At 39.9% G+C, this 24,070-nt stretch overlaps 2 protein-coding genes across 8 annotated transcripts in view; one reads left to right on the top strand and one right to left on the bottom strand.

Moving 5' to 3' along the window:
* Window positions 1-24,070, bottom strand: part of LOC114643553 (protein NLRC5-like) — a 5,922,889-nt gene that overhangs the window by 5,499,045 nt on the left and 399,774 nt on the right. The window contains exon 6 of the mRNA XM_051925772.1: window positions 5,434-5,505. Coding sequence (XP_051781732.1) covers window positions 5,434-5,505 — 72 coding nt within the window. The remainder of the gene's footprint in view (window positions 1-5,433; window positions 5,506-24,070) is intronic.
* LOC114641980 (NACHT, LRR and PYD domains-containing protein 3-like) overlaps window positions 1-24,070 on the top strand; it is a 1,026,505-nt gene that overhangs the window by 812,561 nt on the left and 189,874 nt on the right. The gene's annotated exons all lie outside the window — the stretch shown is intronic.

The raw sequence follows: 24,070 nt of genomic DNA, 5'->3' as shown, positions 1-24,070 counted from the left end.
CAGGACCAGATAATAATTTACCATTGAGTGCTTAAAGAGGTTAACGAGTAAATATATAAACATTTGTCTCATATTTTTAGGAAGTCACTGTGCACCGAGGAAATACCAAAGGAGTGGAAAATGGCAAATATTATACTGTTATATAAAAATGGTGATTGGGCAGATCCAAGCAACTGTAGGCCAGCAAGCTTAACATGCATCACAGGAAAATTAGTGGAAGAAATTACTAAAGGATAAGTGTGGCATTTTTCAAGTCAAAGTTATTTCTTCACAATGATTGTATACATTAGTTTGTTACATAAACATTTTTCTAAAGTGAAGCATTTTTTTATACATTTTAATTTTATGTTGCATCTGTGCTGAGTCCAGAGTAGAACTGCCTGACTGGACACCCAGTAAAATATACTCGGACTGCACCCGGGCAGATTTCTCTGTGTCATATTCTAATAACTTGGATTCTGTACTGAGGCCGCATCACTTCATTCAGGCAGTGCTAATACGATGTTGTGCTTATGGTGTTACTTTTGTACAGACCAAAGAGAAGAAGACTTCAGTGTAGATAAAACACTGGATGTAGCAGTTGTCCTCGACAAGGGTGCACACACCCACCCCATTAATCTTGGGACCCTTTGATGAATTCTCATTAAAGACTTTTTACTGACTGGGATTTACAGTATGTCATAAAATGTTGAATTACTGCTATTATACTCTTTGATATGCCATTAACTATGTAACATGATGTTCATATTTTCCTTCATAAAGTTAAACATCTACAATATGTATTAATGCAATTAAAATTCTCACACTTTATTATATGAACTCCATTTGTTCTTCCACACTTATCTATGATTTAGCTTATTATTTATTATTTTTAATTCTTCTGCAAGAAAATATAAAACAGACCCCCAGACAGGCAACTTCAGTAACAGCACAATGATGAATAGGAATATAAATTTGACTGGAATTAACAATCAAAGTGTATTATTATTATGATCCTTATTACATTGTGGGCGGCACAATGGCACAGTAGTAGCGCTGCTGCCTCGCAGTAAGGAGACCTGGGTTCGCTTCCCTGGGTCCTCCCTGCGTGGAGTTGCATGTTCTCCCCCGTGTCTGTGTGGGTTTCCTCCTACAGTCCAAAGACATGCAAGTTAGGTGCATTGGTGATTCTAAATTGTCCCGCGTGTGTGCCCTGTAGTGGGCTGGCGCCCTGCCTGGTGTTTGTTTCCTGCCTTATGCCCTGTGTTGGCTGGATTGGCTCCGGCAGACCCCCCATGACCCTGTAGTTAGGATATAGCAGGATGGATGGATGGATTATTACATTGGCCAAATAAGAGCATCAGTGTGTTTTTATGTGATTTACTAAGGGTGGCCTCTGTCTGTCTTAAAACATCGCAGACAACAGTCCAAATAAAGAACAACATTAAACATATATTTTATTCATTTTTTGCTGAATGTAATATATTTTTTTATGAATAATTTTCCCTTGTATTTCAAATCTCAAAGATTCCACATATATGGTGTTTTTCTTAAGGGAATTCTGTGTAGCGACATTGTGTTGCTATCAGGCACATTCCAGGCATCACGAGTGTGGTGCTATCCATATCAGCTGGCATCGTGTGTAACTCATTACTGATGGTCTCTCTTAACATTTACTGTGACTTACTAAGTAGGGTTTTTGAGTTCTAGTTTTTTTACTTTGAATTCTAGTTAAACTTTTGGTCTTCATGTAAGGTAGGCCTGATTTTCTGGTTTTGACCTTTTCTTTGTTTTTCAAGTTTCATGTCATCTCCCATGTTGTGGCAGTACAGGACTCTTACTGAAGGTCAGTGTCTCCCATCTTGTATTTACTACATAATTAACACTCTTTTTCATTCTTTTTGAGTTGTTTTTGCTGCCTCCACAGCATTAGCTATCTCTCCAATTTGTATGTGTCACATGTTTACTACCTACACCAGAATCTGTATCATTAATATCAGTAGTAGTCCCAGGACAGACCCCTGAGGGACTCCTCTGAAGACCCCATTCTTTCTTATGTGTACTCTTTGTATCCTGCCAGTTAACCAACTTGACTGCAGTTATGTAGATTACTTCTGATGTCTACAGCTTCTAGTTTCAGAATTAGAATCAGAACCTTTGACACAGAGTCATAGCTTGGTCCACACAGTTAAAAACCAGAAAAACACTCTGGATTAGGAATATGAGGCTCAGGGGAGATAATTTAAATAAAATAGTGAAACCTCAAATTTATAGTGTCACACATGTGCGTCCGAGGATCTCCTTGCTGGCTCATTCGAAGTAGATGGGAACCCACCAGAGCGAGAGGGGGCGCTGTCACTAACTCTGTCACCTTTTTTCTCCACAGCTCCCAGAAAACTCCAAATGAGGAAAATTAGCTCCGCCTCTTCCGGTCCTCCCGTTATAAAAAGCCCGGCTGCCTCAGCTGAGTTGTCCTTTTAAGATCGGTTCCAGACGAGTGAGTGTTCTACGGAAGACCTCAATTTGTTGCAGCTGAATTAATTTTCTGTTTTGTACCCTGTGGCACTTGTTTAAGTTTATAGAAGGAAAGCAGGGAATTAAACAGAAATACTCGGTTGGTGTCCCAAATATTCTTTGTTTGTTCCGGTTCTGTTTGGATCTATGCTTGGCCAGCTCACAATAGATATAAACAAAGCACTTTATAATTAAAAATGTATTTATCAAAAATGAACTACAAAAGGTAGGACAGGAAAAACAGCATAAAAAGAGGGTTTGTCTGAAATCAAAATTTAAGACAATATATAATGACAGCACCATATCCAAGAGCCAGGGGTCAAAAGCAGAAAATCCAAAGGAGAAGCAAAATGAGGATCAAGAATGGCCCACAAACAATCAACAAAGTCAGAACTTCAGCCTCTCCTCATTAAATACTTGCTGAGCCAGCCAGTCCCCCAATTGCACTATTAGGTGGGCTCACCTTGTGAGAAGAGGTCTGTGGCAAAGTGTGACTTTAAATAAATAATGATGAGTCAAGGAGAGTGCTTACTCCGAACAGGTGCAGCTCCAAGGTTGACTGGGCTGCTTGTCTCATCATGCATTCACGTGTAAATGTGAGCAGGTCAGTCAGGTGCTTAATTCACAACTTTGAGTAGGTGGAGGACAACACCTGCAGCCTATTGTGGATATAAAGGGAGCCTGCATGACAGAGAGAGGAGTCAATTGAATGAGATGGCAACAGCAGCATCAGCACATGAGAGAAGAGATGGTGCACCAGGCCACGTGGGCAGAGTGAAGTGAATGGCACTCCATGGAGTATCCCTACTGATCAGTGTAGGAGCGGAGGAGGTGAATGTATCTCCCAGGCAGCACCGCACTGTCGAATGGGATGACAGAGGACTGGCTGTGTGTGTCCTGGAGGAAGCCAGTCAAGGCAGGCAAGATGGGAGTCAGGACAGGTGGTCATAGCTGTTGGCACCTCCGCCAGTCGGAAGACCCGCTGGGGTGAGCTGGGGAGATGTGTGGCTGGCTGTCAATACGGTTTACCTAGAATTTAGCAACTGTTTTATCTGGATTTTGGAATTGTTTATATCCTTCAAGCTGCTCTAGGCTTTATGGATAATTTATTGATGCACAACACATTTGGACAGTTTGTTTGTTTGTTTGTTGTTTTAAATAAAAACACCTAACACTTTGCACCAAACCCTTACTGACTGTGTGGACACTCATTCAACCAGCTCATCTCAGTTTATGACTATAGATGCTTCAAGATGCTCCCAGAAGCAACTAGGGAGTGTGGATGCAACCTGGACTGTCACATACCTAATTTGGCTCCATACAAAGGAGGCAGGGCAGACAAACAAAAACACTACATAGAAATACAAAATATTACAAAGCTAAAAGCAGAATTAAAACATGATATAAAAATTATTTTTAAACAACAGAAAGACTAAAAAAAGCAAGAAATAAACTCAGCATCCTTTGTGTTATGTTTAGCCCTGGAAAAGCAAGCCAAAAGTGTTGAACGTTTTTTTTCAATAAGATAAAATGTGTAACAGAAATGTGTAAATACCAAAACATCAACATCACAACAGTAGGAAAGGCCTGTCAAGTGTCCACTGCTGCATGATGCAGATTTACAACATGTCCTTCAATGCTTTGAAACAGTCACCAACACCTGTAGGCCTTTTCAAGCAGATCTGAAAACATTTTTTGCAATATGTGTTTCTGTTGCTTACACGTGCAATTGTGTCTTTGGTTAAAGTCTCTGCCCCACTCTTGAATATTGATGAGTCAGCATCAGGTTACTTTCAAGTGGCAGGATGCACAGAAATATTCTTGATTTTTCGCAGGATGATGTTAATTCATCCACTATATGACAGCAGAATACTATCCTGAGAGTTATTTATGCTTAACAGTGAAAAGCAAATCACTAAATGTCACCCCGAGTCTGAATCGGGGTTGTCTGTACTTGCATAGAAATACGACCCCAACCTCGGGTTTAACACCAATGAGTTTAAGCCAATGTCACAAACACTAGCTGAAATATTATATGAGGAAATTTTACAATACGCTAGAGGGCCATCAGAACAATCATGTGTCTGTGCCTGTGGATTATCAAAGTCTCAAAAATAGTAAAACTAAAAATGCTAAATAGCTTCTCTACATTATTAAACCATGTCACGGTCATAGTGGGGACAAGGAATAACGAGAAAAGAAGAAAAAAATAAAAAATCACCTTCAACGTTCAGAGTAATGTGAACTTCGTCATTCCATAGTCCAGAGTCCACAAAACATCTGTAGAGCCCACGGTCAGAAACACGAACATCCTGCAGTCTCAGAGACACGTTTCCATTCAGGAGCTCTTCTCTGAAAAGTGCTGTCCTTCCCTTATAAGCCTGCATCTGACGCTCAGGTCTGATTTGAAGATACTGGTACAGAAGTACTGGAGAGTCAAAGTCGAATAGAAACCACCTCACTTCAAACCTCTGAGCACTGATAACTGGTGAGAGTGAGACGGGTAGGATGACATCTTCACCAACAAAAGCAAGAACAGGTGAGGAAGGACCAACAACCTGAAAACTCTCTGAAAAGAAACCACAAAAAGCTGCAGTGAGTGTCAAGACGTGTTTAGTTAGTCCATCTGAGTCAATTAAGGCAAATCCTGACAGTGTTTGTGTTAGATGAAGACTAAACGCTGTGCCCTCGTCTGCTTCAGTCCCAAACAGTGACGTTCACATCTAGTTTTTGGTTTTCTTCTCAAATTCCCTCTTTGCATTGAATTGTCTGATGCTCAGATCGGACATAAACACACCTGTCAGAATTTACAGTCTTGGTTAGGACTTAAGGTAAAATAGAAAGACTAAATTACAATTACAATAAAACCTGCCAGCATTAAAATAAGTTCTATTTAAAGACAAGTTGTATATAAGAACAACAAATGATACAAACACATACGTGTCCAAGTGGTGTGTGTCATGTAGAGTAGAATGAACACAAAGCAGCTCCAACACTTCTGGACCTTCATGGCTGCAAAAGAATCAAAGTTTGGTTTGACCATACAGTAAGAAATGATTCTGACGTCCTCAGAGATGAGGCAGACGCTTTCATGAAGCAGACAAGATGGTGCCATCCCCCCGACACACAGTGCTGCACTTCATGTTCATTTACTTACTGTCTACAAGTGAAATGCACACAGTTTCTGAGAATGTTACATCTGAGTTTTCTCACAGGGCACACATCATATGTAAGTGACTTTGTGACTGGTGTGGAAGTCACTGGCACCACCACCTGAGACTGGGCACCCTAATGTGGGCTATTTGGCATAAACAGCACACTCTGCTACCCAGTGGGATCTTGTCCAGCATTTTAAAGAAAGTCAAGATGGGCATTTGATCAAAATCATCACACTTCATTGAGCTGTCCTTGCTGCTTTCCTGAGATGAACCTCTACATGGGCGCTGGATTTCTCCTTTCATTTACACACCCATTGTGGACAAACACTGAAATGGAGAATCTCTCTCTCTCTTTAATTAACACTTTAACAACAACAACAACATTTATTTCTGTCGCACATTTTCATACAAACAATGTAGCTCAAAGTGCTTTACATGATGAAGAAAGAGAAAAAAAGACAAAATAAATAATTAAAATTAGGGAACACTAATTATCATAGAATAAGAGTAAGATCCGATGGACAGGGAGGACAGAAAAAAACAAAAAAAAAACTCCAGACGGCTGGAGAAAAAAATAAAATCTGCAGGAGTTCCAGGCCACGAGACCACCTGGCCCCCTCTAGGCATTCTACCTAACATAAATGACCTCAATCAGTCCTCATGGTATTCAGGGTTCACATGGTAGAATTTGATGATGACGGTCATGTGGACTTCTGGCCTTTAATCCATCAATGTAGGGACATCACGGTGCTTTGATTAGGTGGTGGTGGTGCAGGTTGCCACCATAGAAAACCCGAAAAAGAACAGAACAGAAAGAAGGGGTTAGTACAGATTTTGGAGCCACCATGAACAATAATGACAATTAATTAAATATACAGAGCATCAGGATTTAACTATGGTGAAGCTCTGAGAAAGCCATGTAACAATAATGTGTTTTTTAAAGTGCTCCACTGTATTAGCCTGGAGAATTTCTATTGGTCAGCTATTCCAGATTTTAGGTGCATAACAGCAGAAGGCCGCCTCACCACTTCTTTTAAGTTTAGCTCTTGGAATTCTAAGCAGACCCTCATTTCAAGATCTGAGGTTATGATTTGGAGTGTAAGGTGTCAGACATTACGAAATATGAGATGGAGCAGATTATTTAAGGCTTTATAAACCATAAGCAGGATTTTAAAGTCAATTCTAAATGAAATGGGTAACCAATGTAGTGACATCAAAACTGGGGTGAAGTGCTCAGATTTTCTTTTCCGAGTTAAGATTCTAGCAGCTCCATTCTGCACTCATTGCAATTGATTGATGTCTTTTTTGGGTAGTCCTGAGAGGAGAATGTTACAGTAATCTAGTCGACTGAAAACAAAAGCGTGGATTAATTTCTCAGCATCTTGCAATGTTATAAGAGGTCTAACTTTTGTTATATTTCTTAAGTGAAAAAATGCTGATTTAGTAATTTGATTAATATGTGATTTAAAATTCAGGTCAGAGTCAATAGTTACCCCTAAATTCTTTATCTCCATCTTGATTTTTAATCCTAATGCATTAAGTTTATTTCTGATAACCTCATTATATCCATAATTGCAAATCACTAAAATTTCTGTTCTCTCTATTTAGTTTGAGAAAATTCCTACTCATCTATTCGGAAACACAAGTGAGACATTGTGTCAGTGAATCAAGAGAGTCGGGGTCGTCAGGCACTATTGATAAATACAGCTGTGTGTCGTCAGCATAGCTGTGGTAGCTCACGTTATGCCTCGAGATAATCTGACCTAACGGAAGCATGTAAATTGAAAAGAGCAGCGGACCCAGGAGAGATCCTTGTGGAACACCATATAGAATATCAGGGGTCTTTGAAGCATAATTACCACAACTAATAAAGAATTTTCTACCTGCCAGGTAAGATTCAAACCAATTTAAGACCCTGCCAAAGAGGCCCACTCATTGACTAAGGCGATTTCTAAGAATATTGTGATCAATGGTGTCAAATGCAGCACTCAGATCTAAGAGGATGGGAACAGATAAACGGCCTCTGTCTGCATTTACTTGCAAGTCATTTACTACTTTAACGAGTGCAGTTTCTGTACTGTGACTTGTTCTGAAACCCGACTGAAACTTATCAAGAGTAGCAGGTTTATTGAGGTGATCATTAAGCTGCATAATGATTGCCTTCTCTAGCATTTTACTTAAGAAAGGCAAGTTAGAGATAGGTCTAAAATTTTCTAAAGCAGAGGAGTCGAGATTATTTTTCTCGAGCAGGAGATTAACTACAGCAGTTTTAAGACAGTCTGGGAAGACCCCGTATCTAATGATGAGTTTACTATGTCAAGAATATTATCAATTAGCACGCCTGATACTTCTTTGAAAAAACTTGTTGGTATTGGGTCAAGGACACAGGTGGAGGGTCTCAGTTGAGAAATTATTTTATATAACTCAGGTAAATCTATCCTGGTGAAAGAATTTGATTTCTTTATAATGAAGTACCGAGGTTTAAGAGGATCAGTATTGGGGAGATGTACTATATTATTTCTAATATCATTAATTTTTTTATTAAAAAATACAGCAAAAGCCTCACAAGTTTCACTGGAAGTATTTTGGAGGCATTCCATTGAGTGACCTGAGTTTAGCAGATGATCAATTGTAGAGAACAGGACTCTGGGATTACTAGCATTGTTATTTATAATTCTAGAGAAATAACACGTAAAACTCAAGACAGACTGTGTTGTTGTAGAACAAGAGCCCTTCACTCCAGAGTTGAAGACTCTTTTTATTAGACACTGGCCTGTCCTCCAGCTCGGGTGAGGACCACAACAATGGCTATGGAGCCAGTAACCCACATCTTACTGAGTTGGACTGCACTCATCTTGATTTAAACTGATTAGAACATTAGAACACTCTAGATGAGAACAGGCCATTCAGCCCAACAAAGCTCTCCAGTCCTATCCACTTATTTCTTCCAAAAAAACATCAAGTCGAGTTTTGAAAGTCCCCAGTGTCTTACTGTCTACCACACTGCTTGGTAGCTTATTCCAAGTGTCTATCGTTCTTTGTGTAAAGAAAAACTTCCTAATGTTTGTGTGAAATTTCCCCTTAACAAGTTTCCAACTGTGTCCCCCGTGTTCTTGATGAACTCATTTTAAAATAACAGTCTCGATCCACTGGGCTAATTCCCTTCATCATTTTAAAACACTTCACTCATGTCACCTCTTAATCTTCATTTTTTTTTAAACTGTAAAGGCTCAGCTCTTTAAATCTTTCCTCCTAATTCAACCCCTGTAGACCTGAATCAGCCTAGTCGCTCTTCTCTGGACCTTTTCTGGTGCTTCTATGTCCTTTTTGTAGCCTGGAGACCCTAACTGCACACAGAACTCCAGATGAGGCCTCACCAGTGCATTATAAAGGTTGAGCAGAACCTCCTGTGACTTGTACTCCACACATCGTGCTATTTAATCTGATGAATAATTGAAAGTGTTATTTGTATAAAATCAAAGGAGTGCAATGTTGAGGTTTAATCAGAACACATCAGAGACTTTTTTCTGACCCGTAATCCCTGCGAAGTGACACCTCAGATGTTACTTTGTGCTGTTGATTCACAATCACCTTACCATCCTCATGTTTGTGTAGACGGTGACATGTGCTTTCCTAATCACAGTGGGCCCTAAGGCTTGATTTTCTCTAGAATATGACAAGCCATGAATTTTGGGTTTTCTCCTCCTTTACCACCACGACTTAGCTAATCTAGTCTCTGACCCCTTCATAGGTGTCCACTTGGAGTCTGGAAGCCTCTTTTTCAAATTGGAAAATTTAGTAGCTTACATTACACAATATACACTTTGATCACAAGATGGGGCGCTGTTTAAAATTCCCAGAATAAATAAAACTATTGCAGAATTTTGCCCTCCATGACCACAAATCAATAACCTGACCCCATAATTCCCTATGAAACACTTTGTGCTGCTCCCTGTCATCCAGGAGGTCTTGTGGACCCCTGTCAGCCCTTATGGTATATTTCTCTTTGTTTAGGTAGACTCCTTGAATTTTCTTGATCACGTCCAGGTAAACGTTACCCACTGCCACTCAGGTCTCCCTCTCATTGGAGTCACTGACCTGCTGCATTAGCCAGGCTGCCATCCTTCAACTATGCCAGACATGCATTGCCAGCTTTTCACTTTCTTAGCTTTGAATCTCAAAGTATAAACCTTGAATTTTTGATAATGAGAAAGCACAAAAAACATTATTAACTGTAATGATTATAGGTATCCATCTATCCATCCATTATCCAACCTGCTATATCCTAACTGCAGGGTTGCGGGGGTCTGCTGGAGCCAATCCCAGCCAACACAGGGCGCAAGGCAGGAAAGAAACCCTGGGCAGGGTGCAAGCCCACCGCAGATGATTATAAGTATTTAACTCACAAAATACCAATGACTGTATTTTGTATTAATCATGCTGCAGAGAACTACTGTATATGATTTTATACTTCTATATGATTTGATCTGCATTTAGGTAGGAAAGGAATTATGTTTAGATAGATAGATAGATAGATAGATAGATAGATAGATAGATAGATAGATAGATAGATAGATAGATAGATAGATAGATAGATAGATAGATAGATAGATAGATAGATAGATAGATAGATAGATAGATAGATAGATAGATAGATAGATAGATAGATACTTTATTAATCCCAATGGGAAATTCACATTCTTCAGCAGCAGCATACTGATACAATAAATAATATTAAATTAAAGAATGATAATAATGCAGGTGAAAAACAGACAATAACTATGTATAATGTTAACAGAATATGAGACTGATTTAATTTTTCTATATGAAAGTGCTAACCTCTTGATATTAACAGAACACCCTGTGATATTATGAATCAATGTGATCTTTCTTTACTCTTGTTTAATATTATAAGAAAAAAAGTCACTTATGAATTAATAAATAAGGATTATTAATCTAATCAAACAAATATAATCTAGTGAAGCGCCTGGTACGGCTTTGTTTTTCTGTACTCCTATGTTATAAATTAAGATGTCCCCTAATATTTATGGAGGACCTCAAATTGAACTGTTATGTTTTTTTCTGTTCTCTCTTTGGCTAATGAACAAGCTAGGTGATAAAAGGGTGAACAGTTTTTTCTTGTTCCAGTCTGCCCAAAACTCAAATCAGTTAGCTGAGCTGGGGGGCAGTCTCACCATCTCTCACCAAGAATAAATAATAAAGAAATTGCTTTTAATTTTAAATTGGTGTTTTTCTCGTCGTTTTCCGACTTCAGCGCTCACAATAACAATGGCTGAAACTTTCAGTGTGCTGTAAAAAACATCAAAAAATAAAGACAACATGCCTGGTACTGGTGTATGTGTGTGTGTGTGCGTGTGTGCGTGTGTGTGCGGGCTACTGTTTGGGTGAGAAGGAGATGCAGATGCTGTTGTAAAAGGAGATGTTTTTCAAAGGACCCCCAGCTGCCCCCTTCTTTCAGCTACTTCTAAAAATTACTAAAGAGCTCTGTGTCTCCGTGTGCCTCTCTGTCTCTCCTCATATCTTCGTTTTGTTTGAGAACAAATAACCTGCAAAAAAAGAAGCCATCTTGGAATGGAGGGGTCATCACATCTTATCTCTGCTACTTGGACTGAGTGAAGACTTAAAGCACCCAGGTTGTATAGTTAATGGTTTTGGTGCAAATAAATTTAATGTTTAAATAAAATCTTAAAAGTCAATGCCTTTGTCTGATTGTTACTAGCAAAGCTGAGAAGCTATGATTGTCCATTCCTTGTCTAGTGGAGGTCCTTTAGTAGCTCAAGGGTACCCTCTTGTTAGGTCCTCTATTACTGGTAAACTGGGTTGAAGTAAGAGTCAGCGAGCAGCCTGCCATTAGAGGGCCCTAAGGTTGAATATGTGGGGAGCAACGCAGACAGTGAGAGAGCTAAGACTTACAGGTAACAGGGGGTGTAGAGCTGGTTGGACATTTCTTCTTATCGCCCATTAAGAAAACAACCTAAGAGGTTTTGTGTTTAGTGTGTGTCACAGGTGATTTGATGGCACAATGAAACACTGAGGTTATTGACATTTACATTTAAAAGATGTTTTTGGCGTTTAGTTTTGTTTTAATTATTTACAGTTTTATTTATTTCTTTCAATTTAGCACCTGCTTTCTTCTTAGTCTTTCCTTTTGGTTTTGTTTGTTAAGCAGATTAAAATTCATTTTCCTATTTAATTTCCATGTATTTCAATTTCTTTAATCTCAGTGTTGTTATTTTTCACTTCATGCCTTTGTGTGAACTCTCTCTGATAGTTGCAGCTAAATAGTATCCTTTGAAAATACAAATGCAGACTAAATCAACAGGTAAATGTGTAAACTGAACAAGAAATTGAACATACGGGTCTGCGAAGCTGTGTGATGCACCAATCACAGCGGTATATTGATTATTGATTATTATTACTGCTCAGTATAATCACACCTTGGACTGACTCCTTTTAGGGTACACACGTTTCTTGAATGACAGTCCATGCTGTGTTAGTCAGGATCTTGCTGAGGTTCTGTCCCTACCATTAGTTTTGTTCATTAATTATTTACATTTCTTATTTTTTAATTACTTTGATTGCACCCAAGGAGACGGGACCACCAGACCACCAGTCGCCAGTAGCTATCTTGTTTAATGGACTCCCTGTGCACTTTGCTGAAACATTGAATGTCCTTCTCTCTGCTAGATGAGGCTTCACCAGTGCATTATGAAGCTTTGACTTATACTCTGCACATGAAGGCGCTATATAACCTAACATTCTGTTAGACTTTTTAATGTCTTCTTTCTTCTGTCTTGATGTAGGCATTGACCTGTACTTTCAAAAATCAGGCCTCACATTGTGTATTCTAATCTAATGTTTTCACTTTTTATGAGTAATACTTTACATTTATTTATGCCCTTCCAAGAGGTCTCCCACCAGGGTGTTTTGAAGGCAATACTATGTACAAGATTCTCTGTTTCTGCTAAAACAAGCTTTAAAATCACCCACCATCATGACTTCTCTCTTTTTTGGGACCCTTACCTTGTACTTATGTCTGACTGTGACCACCTGCCTCCAACTTAATGGCCTGGAATCTCCTCATGTACCACATTGGGTTAGCTATGTCAATTCCTCACAGGTGGCCACCCCCTACTTAAGTTCAGCAACCCTGACCTCAAGGTGTTGGATAAGGAAAGTGGATAAAAGAAGAGGAGGGATGGAGCATTCAAAAAAAAAAGAGGTGTTAAGAATTCCACCATTGAGCAGATTGGAGGGCAACGAGTAAACAGAGGGACAGCCTAGAAGACAATCTCATTGTTAAACACAGCCAGTGGGGTTAGGTGGGCATTCATGTGATCACAGACTGTCAGACTCAATGTGCAGGTCCTGCCCTCATCTACTCCTCTACTCTCCCCTGTGTTGTCCATTAATGTCTGTCACAGTTTACTACTTCCCTTCTTCATGATGGCCACGCCAAGAGCTCAGGGAAAGCCCAGGGAAGCAGAACCTCCTGATGTTTCTGAGGATATTATTGAGTCATATTAGGTGAGGTCTGGAAGCCAGCATCAGGCAGCTTAAAGAGTTTTCTGTTTTATACAAATAAATGGTAAGGTGTCCTTCATTTGGGCCTATTGGGTACCAGAGACCCTCAAGTCATCCTTCACAGTAAAACAGTTTAAAACCAAGAAGCTTCTGCACTGATAAAGTAAGATGGAGGAAGCAGGGCCTGCACCCAATATGCTGATGAACTTTACTGTAATTTTTAAATGGTGTCTTCAGCATTTTTATATCTAAACTTAATTCAAATATACTCTTATTTACTGTATATGGTTTGGATAAATACAAGGACACCTCATAAGTATCGTCTGTCAGCCGCCTTACTTGTTGTGTTCAAATCCCCGTCAATTACATTCACATCTGCTGATATAAAATGCCAGCAGACCTGACTAACGGTGCACCACCACGCCTGCCCCTGGAGACACCCGCATGACATCAGATTAGAATCAGAGACTGAACTTAACCTGAGTGTTAGAGGAAAAGGAAATAGCCTGAGGGAACACAAGGAAGCCACAAAAACTGCACTTCGATTTAAACTCAAGACATTGGATCTCTGAGGTTGGAGACTTTACTACAACACCCCAGGACTGAGTGCCACAAGGACAGAACACATAACAAAATTGTAAATCAAATCCTAATATCAAAAAATAACCACTAAAAATCAACTTTACTCTGAGAAGAAACGTGACAAAGTCTCACCAGTCACCATCTCTGTGTTTAACGGTGTCACTAAAAATATTGAAAAAAAGGTGAAGAAGCCTGAAAACGTGATACTGTGTTGAGTTTACTGGTCACTTATCCACCCTGAGAACATTTTGCTGACCGCGACATCACAGGAATAAAGAATACAAACCACACAAAGTGGCAGACATCCTCTGGAAAAGGCCTTCATGAGGACACCGAAAACAATCAGACTGAGGAAAAATGAGCAGACGTCAGAGTTCAGTTACAAAGTCAAACTTCCTTTTCTCTTACCTGCTTTTACTCTTTTCTTTGTTTTTCTTCTATCACAGATGTTATTATCCTGAATTCACTGACGAGCAGATCTTTTTAAAGCTGTCTTTGTATTAGCCGTGGGTTTATAAAAGCAAACCTTCACAGCACAGGCCCTGAGCTCCGTTACTTTTCCCTTTATTTTCTCTTTCGTTTTTACTTGGCAGCCATCCAAGTGGAAGAGGAAGTCTTAAAGAGGCAGAGGACACAAAAAGAAAAGGCAGCAGAAATAACCAAATGTGAAACTTCTTTAGGTCACAGCCACAGCCAAACCTTTAAACTGCTCAGAAGTAGAAATCCCCTCACGGCACGTCCTGCCGAGTACGATTTGATTTGGGACAAGTCACATTAAACTGATTTTGCTGACATGTAAACTGTGCAACAGGCAAAGGTGAGCTGTATTAGGAAAGGAATGGCAGGCCTGCAGGTAGTCAAGTGAAAATGGCACACAAGTTCACAGTCTGTTCTTGTCTTCACAGGTGAGCCCACATGCAGATGTCCTACCAGCCTGCTGTCCCCCTGGTCAGTCCCTGTTCATGTAAGCTCCTTTGGCTCTGTCTACAGCTCTGGTCCTTCCCACAATCCACTCACCACATGCCATATTTTATCTGCATTTGCCAGCTTCTTCCTCCAAATGCACAACATAAAATTCTAGTTGCAGGGACCTGGAGGCTCCTCACAGCAGCATTAGGTGTAAAGCAGGAACCAACCCTGGCCAGAGTGACACTACATGACAGAGTCCTGTGACGCACATCCACAAGACCAGTTTATAATTATTCATTCATCTAACACACTTGATCGGGATGTAAGACAAAATCTGGAGAACTAAATGCAAAACTCATGCAGACCTGGAGAGGACATGTGAAGTCGAAGGAAAGAAAGAAAGAGCAGATGTGGCTGCAGGGCTGACAACTGTGCTCTGTCCTCGAAGTACATTTAGACAGCTGATGACACTTTGATTGATCCTCTGGTGTCCGCCTTTGTTTCTCTCCTCTTGTTCAGACTCCAGTGCTCCAGTGTCCTGACAGTTTGATAATCTGCACCATCTTTTGTTCTGAGATCAGCCTGGTTCTTCTAGGACTTTATCCAGCAGGTTTGAATCGTCTCCTTCTCTATTTCTATCTTTTTCCGGACCTTCACATCTGTCCTAATTCCATAATGATGAGCCAAGTGAGGGCAGATATGTTGTGTTGTGATGTGCTTGGTCCTGCAAGCTTAAATGTATGTTTTAATTTCTGATTGCTATACAGCACTTCCCTCTTAGGACAATTCGCTTTGAACAGTTTCAGCTAATCAGCACCTTCCAAACATCCAACATGACAGTGTGAATCTTCATTGTTATTGGCGTTAGACGGGCTCTTCATTTCATTTACTTAGACTGACTATTTACTGCTAAGTACTGTTTGAGTTACCGTTTAGTATGACAGGTGGCTTACTGAGTTCTTACATTGATATGGAAACGCACACACATGCCTCCTGAATTATATACTGTGTGGCATATGGTCAGGTCCCTTGCCCGGCCCGGACGCCTCCACGTTAGAAGGACCAGGGGAGGGAGCGTATTAAGAGCATTACCTCCCCTGGAGCGCTAGGTGGCAGTCTCCCGGGTTGCAGTGGTGCCTCTGATGCCCGCAGGGCTCCATGGGAACTGGAGTGTGATGCAGCCCTGTTGGGTTCTGTGGGCGCCGCCAGGGGGTGCTGCAGCTACTGCTGAGTCCTTATGGGTAGCTCTTGCTCCACACCTGGAAGTGCTGCCAGAAGCAGGTCAACGAGCACCTGGAAAACTTATAAAAGGGGCCAGCAGCCACCACTCAGTGAGCCTGAGTTAGGAGGAGGTAGACGAAGCTTGCCAAGAAGGAGTGGAGGCAGAAAAAGAGAGTAGAGAAGAAAAGACTTTTGTATTGTGCTGGTGACTGTGCTGTGAACTGTGTTGTACTTAAGTGAAACAGGGGAAGGCATTTCCAACGAGGGAAAAGGAAAAAATAAACCTGTGTGCTCGTACAGTAATCCCTCACTTATCGCGGGAGATAGGTTCCAAGGCCGACCGCGATAACTGAATTTCCGCGAAGTAGGGACATCATATTTATTTAATTATTTTACGTGTATTTGGACGTTTTTAAACCCTCCCTGTATTGTTTACAACCCACCATTTACTCTATTAATAACAGGGACAACTGCTAAGCAATATGAAATCGGTAGATAAGTTTACACTTACTGTATAGCAAAGTACACGTAGCAGCTTGTAGGCAGTCATGACATCGTCGACCTTGTTGCAAAGATTCCTAAAGCAGATTCCATCCAGACTACTGCCTTATCACGTCCACTTGCAACTCGTTTTGCACCCTGGTTAAAGGACACTGCAGCCGTAGATCTTATATGCTTTTCCTCCTTTTTAAATAAAAAGAATCGTGGACTCATTGATGCTGTAATGGTGTCCTGCAGCAGTGTAGCTGTTCCCTTCCTTCAACATATCCAAAACTTTTACCTTTTCTGCAATCATTTGCATCTTCTGTTGGCGCTTGGACACGGCCCCTGAAGCAGTAGCACGTTAATGATGAATGAGTGAGATGAGACTTCCTGGTTAATGCAACACTCCGTCGCTGAGCCAATCAGCAGCACACAGCGTGCTCTGATTGGGTAGCTTCTCAGCCATCCGCCAATAGCATCTCTTGTATGAAATCAACTGGGCAAACCAACTGAGGAAGCAAGTAAAAAGACCCATTGTCCGCAGAAACCCGCAAAGCAGCGAAAAATCTGCGTTATATATTTAGATATGCTTACATATAAAAGTGGTGAATCCGCGAAAAGTGAACCGCGAAGTAGCGAGGGATTCCTGTACTTGTGTCTCTGCGTCTGTGTGTCGTGTTTGGGTGGCAGGAGTGCCCTCTGCAGGCCACAACTGAAATGCCTCTGTTTACAGTGTCCATTTTAGGAAGTCATAGTTTTTACTTGTTCCCATTATTACGCATTATAACTCCTCAGTGTCACATATTATTCGTTACTACTCACGAGTCCCACTTCACTGAGATTCTCTCTTATATCCTGTATATGCAAACATTTTAAAGGAAGCGTTTATTGAACTGACTGCAGCAGACTTGTCATCTTCCTAAAATTACTTTATTTATTTGATATTGACAATTAATCATTAGATCAAAAATCAAGGAGGCTGTGAGTTTGTATGGACTGTGCTGTTTTTCTGTTTTTGTGACACCGTGTCAGTAGAGAGTGCGTGACGTTAACAATGCATTCTGCCCTACATGACAGCTCACAAGTTTTGTGATATTTCCTAAATGCCAATGTGTCTCAGTTTGTTCATTAGTATATTCTGACAGCATTTTATTTAAATTTAATTAGACTTATGATAAACATATTACCCATATTCATTGCCCGTATAGATATGTAATGTTTGGTGAGAATAAATAAAAAGGTAACAAAACGTAAAGTAGTTCTGGTGTGTTGTTTATAATTAAAAAACTCATCGCTTGTCTTAAACGTTCTCCTTTGTGCTTTTACGTTTGGCAATGGAGTGCTTCAGTATACAGTCGATTTATTCCACTTCTGAGGGTGTACATTGTTGGTATTCTCCACTGCATTTCCCCCCAGTGTAATGTGTGCCATTGTGACAGGCAATAATGTGTGACAGGCAGATGAGCTCTCGTAATGGGAGAGAAGGCACCTGCTCACCCTGACGCCCAGGCTCTTCTCATGAATATTCCCATCTTGTGCTTTTTCTCATTACTGCCATGTTATTATTATTATTATTGGACACGTATGTAGAGGAAATGTGTGTCTTATTTAATGTCTATGAAAGGAAGGACGGTAAAGCCTTGAATGAAACTGAGTGTTGATGCTTTGGGTATCAAGACAGGTAAAGAGCAGAGAACGTTAAACATGTCAGTGACTGTGGGGGATTGTGGAATTGGAAGATGGTTTAAGAGTATAGAAACGACAAAAGCTTAGTCTTTCAATAATTCTATTTACATCAGTGATTTACTCTGTTGTGTTGCAGTTCGGATGATTTCTTATTACTGATTCCCACCTCAAATCCTTTGACAAGATGCATTCACAAGAGAAGGCTGTTGCTGACAAAGTCAGGTGCTTTTTTGAAAGTTTGGCTCCAGATGTGCTTATCCAGATGTTCATTCTTCTCAGTACTTGAGTGATCTTTATGTCCACCTCTGGATGAATCTGAAAAGTTTCTTTTCAACTTTTTACTTTCTCGTATACGAGTTATCATGAAAAAAATCAACCTTGAGATTTTGATGAGTCTTGACGTTTTAGACCTCCGAGTCCGAAAATATACACTCTAAAAAGAGAAAAAGGGCTCTTTATGATTTAAGGTAATTTTAGTAGTTGTAATGAACTATATTAATATGTTTGTTCACCTAACGTAATTTTTTGCTTTACTTCAAATTGAAAAACCTTGCTGTCGCTTAATGTAACTTCTTCTATTTAGTCTAAAGCAAAAAATCGCTTTGGAGACCTTGCCGGCTCTGGTGACTCCTGTGATGTCACGTCCGGGCTCGTACCAATGGCAGAAGACCTACATGAGCCCGACCCCTTTGACTTCACTTCCTGTCTCCCCCTTTAAAAGCCTCCACCTTTTCCTTATTCCCTCAGTTCTGTTTGGACTCGGTTTGATGCACATCAGTGCTGTATTATTTTGAAAAGCAACTTTGCAGCCAGGAAACCAAATTATACGGGTGGCTGCCCCAAACCTTTATATGACTCTGCCTCGAGTTTGTGACTATATATACACAATTTAAGTTGCCATTATAGTGAATACAATAATGGACAAAATTTTAATTTGAGTTCATCCATCCATTATCCAACCCGCTATATCCTAACTACAGGGTGATGGGGGTCTGCTGGAGCCAATCCCAGCCAACACAGAGCGCAAGGCAGGAAACAAACCCCGGGCAGGGCGCCAGTCCACCGCAGTTAATTTGAGTTTTTAAAGAAATTGAGTTTTTTTTAAAGAAATTTGGTTTGAGCTAAATACATTTTTTGCTTTTATTCAAGTTTAAAACAAGGTTAAAACAAACTCAAATGAATTAAGTTTACTCAAATACTTTTTAAAATTTGAAAGAAATCAATTAAATTGCTTGTTACCTTGTGAAGTAATTTATTTAGGTTGATCCAACAAAAGATTTTTTACAGTGTAGTTTTTTGGAATTATGTCTGTGTGTGGGGGTCTGTGTGTAAACACGATAACTCAACAAATATCAACAAGATAGATAGATGAAATTTGGCCTGTGGTTGTTACAGCAAAAATGTAGATCTGTATTAACGTTTGGGCCAAATCCATCAACGAGAGGTAGTGCTTTACCTGAACACATACTCAATTTTTTTTATATACATGCAGCTGTAGAGTCCGATTTATTCAACTTTACTTTTATAATTGTTCAAGATATTATTAATTTGATTTGATTTGTTGTTGGGTGGCGCAGTGGGTAGCGCAGCCGCCTCGCAGTTGGGAGACCTGGGGACCTGGGTTCGCTTCCCGGATCCTCCCTGCATGGAGTTTGCATGTTCTCCCCGTGTCTGCGTGGGTTTCCTCCAGGCGCTCCGGTTTCCTCCCACAGTCCAAAGACATGCAGGTTAGTTGGATTGTTTGTGTGTGTCCTGCGGTGGGTTGGCACCCTGCCCAGGATTGGTTCCTGCCTTGTGCCCTGTGTTGGCTGGGATTGGCTCCAGCCGACCCCGTGTTCAGATTCAGCAGGTTGGACAATGGATGGATGGATGATTTGTTGTTGATGGTTCTGTAATGTACATAATATAAAAATGTAATCATTGTCTTGCGGTTTAGTTCTCAAATATCCATCCTCATATCTGAGTATATTAGAAAGTCTGGGGAGAGCACTCCCGATTTTTAGTCTCATTAACACAGGAGCCCCAAGACTTTCTCTAAACTGCAGAACACGCTGTCGATTACACCGATTCTGTTTTGAAAACAGTTGTGATTAGTTATGCCGAGCTTGCTTTTACTCACATTGCTTTTTGGAAATCAACAATACAAATCAGCCTCAGTAAAACATTTACTGAGGAATGTCTTGCGGAAATACTGTTGTGATGACAACGTCCGCCTTGTAAACTCTAACGGGAAGCGTTTCTTAGCCTCTCTGATAAGATCGACATAGGGAAGAAGAGACGCTGGATTGTTACAATACATGCTGCCTTACGCCAAATATGCTCGTCAATTTGTTGCAGATTCTAGGTGGACAAGACTCCACAGAAGGTGCGAATTGGCCGTCCGGTGTGAGTCTTTCCTAATGTCTTTTAAATGTATGTTAACTTAGAGACTGGTACTACAAAACTGTTTTTTAAAAAGTCTTTTTTTTTTTTGCTTTGATCGTGTTCAATATGCGAGTATCACCTACGATAGCTGCAGGATTCAAACGCGCGTCACAGCACCTTTCAGATGTAGCGGTGCCACGGCTTTTACACTTTGAGCCAAAAAGGTCTGCTAGACGGAGGACTGGCTGATCTACTCGGCTTCGGACTGCGCAGACGCCAGTGACGTCATGGGGCTAAAGCGCCTCAAAATCACGTGACGGGCGCATTTGAAAAAAGCCTCGAAGCGGCGCTTTGAATACCAGCGCTTCCAAAGCCCGACACGGTGTGGACAGGTCAGAATCAAGCAGCCCATAGCAACATGCTGCACCTTCTCGTCTGCACAGTGTGTTCCCCTGACGCAGAGCGAGAGCGCCTCCTTTCCAGCCCCATCAATCCCGTCTCTCGCGCTCCTTCCGCCCTTTTTTCCAGTACCTCCTCCTCTCGCTGATTTCCTGTTTCATTTGCATAACGCACAGCGCCTTCTAAAAGCACCGAGCTAGCTCAGTAGCTGTGCAGACACACGGCCCTCTGAATCTCCAGCCTGATCGTTACTTATAATAACGTTAAGAGAATGAATGGAAACAGTGTAACAGGGTAATGCAGCTAGACGGTATGATCACGTTTACATGTCCCAGAATAAATTATGAAGTACTTTATTGTGCTTATGACATTTAAAACAAACCTACTTCTAAATTATTTGAGTGCTGCAGAAGTTGTACCACATCTTTCTGACAACTTATAATAGCGTAATAGTAACCTGGTTTCCTATTAATGTAAACATTCACAATGTTTTTTAATGTCATTATTTTTAATATTTTGAGAAATTACCACTTTGAAGTAATCATTCCCTACACTAATTGTAAAGCAAATATTTCTTCATACTTTATAGTTCTCATATATGAGTCAGATCAGCATTAAGTATGCGTTACACATATATTTGTAATTTCTAATGTCCTAATTTAAACTGCACTGTTATTACAGCACTGATTCAGCCAAAGATGATTTCTTTGTTTGAAGAATGATGAGTGACAACCACAAAAATTCAAACTGCAAAATGAAGAAGCTGGAAGTCGACAGAATATCCCACCTCTGTGTGTTTGCTAGAAGAGATATTGTTCCTGGTGAAGAAATCATCTACACCTGCGGAGAGGCACAGTGAGTGGCCTTAGAGGATGAAGGTGAGACGTGTAGAGTTTATTTGTGTATTGAAGATCACTTTAGGTTGTCATCAACTGAAAGTCATTTATTTGTATGTATGCAGGAAACTGGGCAAGTCACTAAACGTGTCATCATCATCACAGACAAATTACAAGGGTGTACATTTTTATTTTAGTGTTTACAGGCATTTTGTTTTAATAAACTGAAGATTATTAGGTCAGATTATCTCGGGACATAACGTGAGCTACCACAGCTATGCTGATGACACACAGCTGTATTTATCAATAGCACCTGATGACCCCAAATCTCTTGATTCGCTAACACAATGTCTAACCTGTATCTCAGAATGGATGAATAGTAACTTTCTCAAATTAAATAAAGAAAAAACCGAAATCTTAGTGATTGGCAATAATGGATACAATGAGGCTATTAGAAATAAACTGGATGCATTAGGATTAAAAGTCAAATCGGAGGTAAAAAGCTTAGGGGTAACCGTTGATTGTAATCTGAATTTTAAATCGCATATTAATAAAATCACTAGGACAGCATTTTTTCACCTAAGGAACATAGCAAAAGTTAGACCTCTTATATCATCGAAAGATGCAGAGAAATTAGTTCATGCGTTTGTCTTTAGTCGGCTAGATTACTGTAATGCACTCCTCTCAGGACTACCCAAAAAAGACATCAATCGTTTGCAGTTAGTGCAGAATGCAGCTGCTAGAATCCTTACCAGGAAAAGAAAATCCGAACACATTTCTCCAGTTTTGATGTCACTACACTGGTTACCTGTGTCATTCAGAATTGACTTTAAAATTCTGCTTATGGTTTATAAAGCTTTAAATAATCTCGCCCCGTCTTATATATCGGAATGTCTGACACCTTATATTCCAAATCGCAACCTCAGATCCTCAACTGAGTGTCTCCTTAGAATTCCAAGAGCAAAACTTAAAAGAAGTGGTGAGGCGGCCTTCTGCTGTTATGCACCTAAAATCTGGAATAGCCTGCCAGTAGGAATTCGCCAGGCTAATACAGTGGAGCACTTTAAAAAACTACTGAAAACACATTACTTTAACATGGCCTTCTCATAACTTCACTGTAATTTAATCCTGACACTCTGTATATCCAATTCATTATAATAACTATTCATTCAAAATTTGTACTAACCCCTACTCTCTCTTCTGTTTCCTTTTCCGGTGTCCTATTGGTGGTGGCTTGTGCCACCACCATCTACCCAAAGCACCATGATGTTCCAACAATGATGGATGGATTAAAAGCCAGAAGTCTGTATAACCATCAGCATCAAGTAACTCTGTGAGAACCCTAACTACAAAGAGGACTATTTCATTTATGTTAGGTAGAATGCCCAAAGGGGACTGGGCGGTCTCGTGGCCTGGAACCCCTACAGATTTTATTTTTTTCTCCAGCTTTCTGGAGTTTTTTTTTGTTTTTTCTGTCCACCCTGGCCATCGGACCTTACTCCTTATTATGTTAACTAAGGTTGTCTTATTTTAATTTCTTTTTTGTCTTTTATTCTTTTTTTCTTCATTATGTAAAGCACTTTGAGCTACTTTTTGTATGAAAATGTGCTATATAAATAAATGTTGTTGTTGTTGATTAGCCAGCACTAACACCACCATGGTCGTGATTTTATAACAGATGTGTTACATTTTATACAAGCACTGCTGTTTATTACATAGACTGATAAGTCACATTCAAAAATAAAGCTGGGTGATTAGAAGTGGAAATCTATATTTATGAAAATAAACTTAATAAAAAAAATACGTACTGTAGAGTCCCACCAACAATTTCAAATAAAGCTGGGAAAACTGATGATGTACACTTTTTATTAAAGATAAAACTAAAAGAGCAAAAAGTACTAAGGCTAAAATTATTAATTGCAGACTCATGATAAAAGCTTTGCTAAATAAGAACTTATTTACGTTGAATAACAGAATTTAATCTTTGCACCATAAGCTTTCAGAATACATTATATACTATGAATTGGGGCAACTTGTTTCTAACTTTTGTATTACATAAATCATTCTGAATGCAACCTATGACAGGGAGAAAAATTAAATGCAGACACCAAAAGAATCATCTTTTTTTAAAGAGAAGGAAAAAGATTATGATTTTTTCTTGTGTGACTTTGTTGTACATTTTGCATTACTTACATAATGTTCAAGATCTAGAAGTCCAGAAAGTACTTCTGTTTCTAAAAAGTTACTAGTACCAATGTGCAACTGCTAGTCTGGCCTCTCAGTGGTATTCAAAAGGATATAATCATATTCTGTTACCTGGATTATGCCATTGGGACTTTGAGACTTACAATGAATGAATGAATGAATAAATAAATAGATAGATAGATAGATGGA

This window comes from Erpetoichthys calabaricus, chromosome 4 (assembly GCF_900747795.2).
Source record: "Erpetoichthys calabaricus chromosome 4, fErpCal1.3, whole genome shotgun sequence".
In the NCBI taxonomy this organism is placed as follows: domain Eukaryota; kingdom Metazoa; phylum Chordata; class Cladistia; order Polypteriformes; family Polypteridae; genus Erpetoichthys; species Erpetoichthys calabaricus.
The sequence above is the reverse complement of the archived record's forward strand: the minus strand, read 5'-3'. Positions and strand labels throughout refer to the sequence as shown.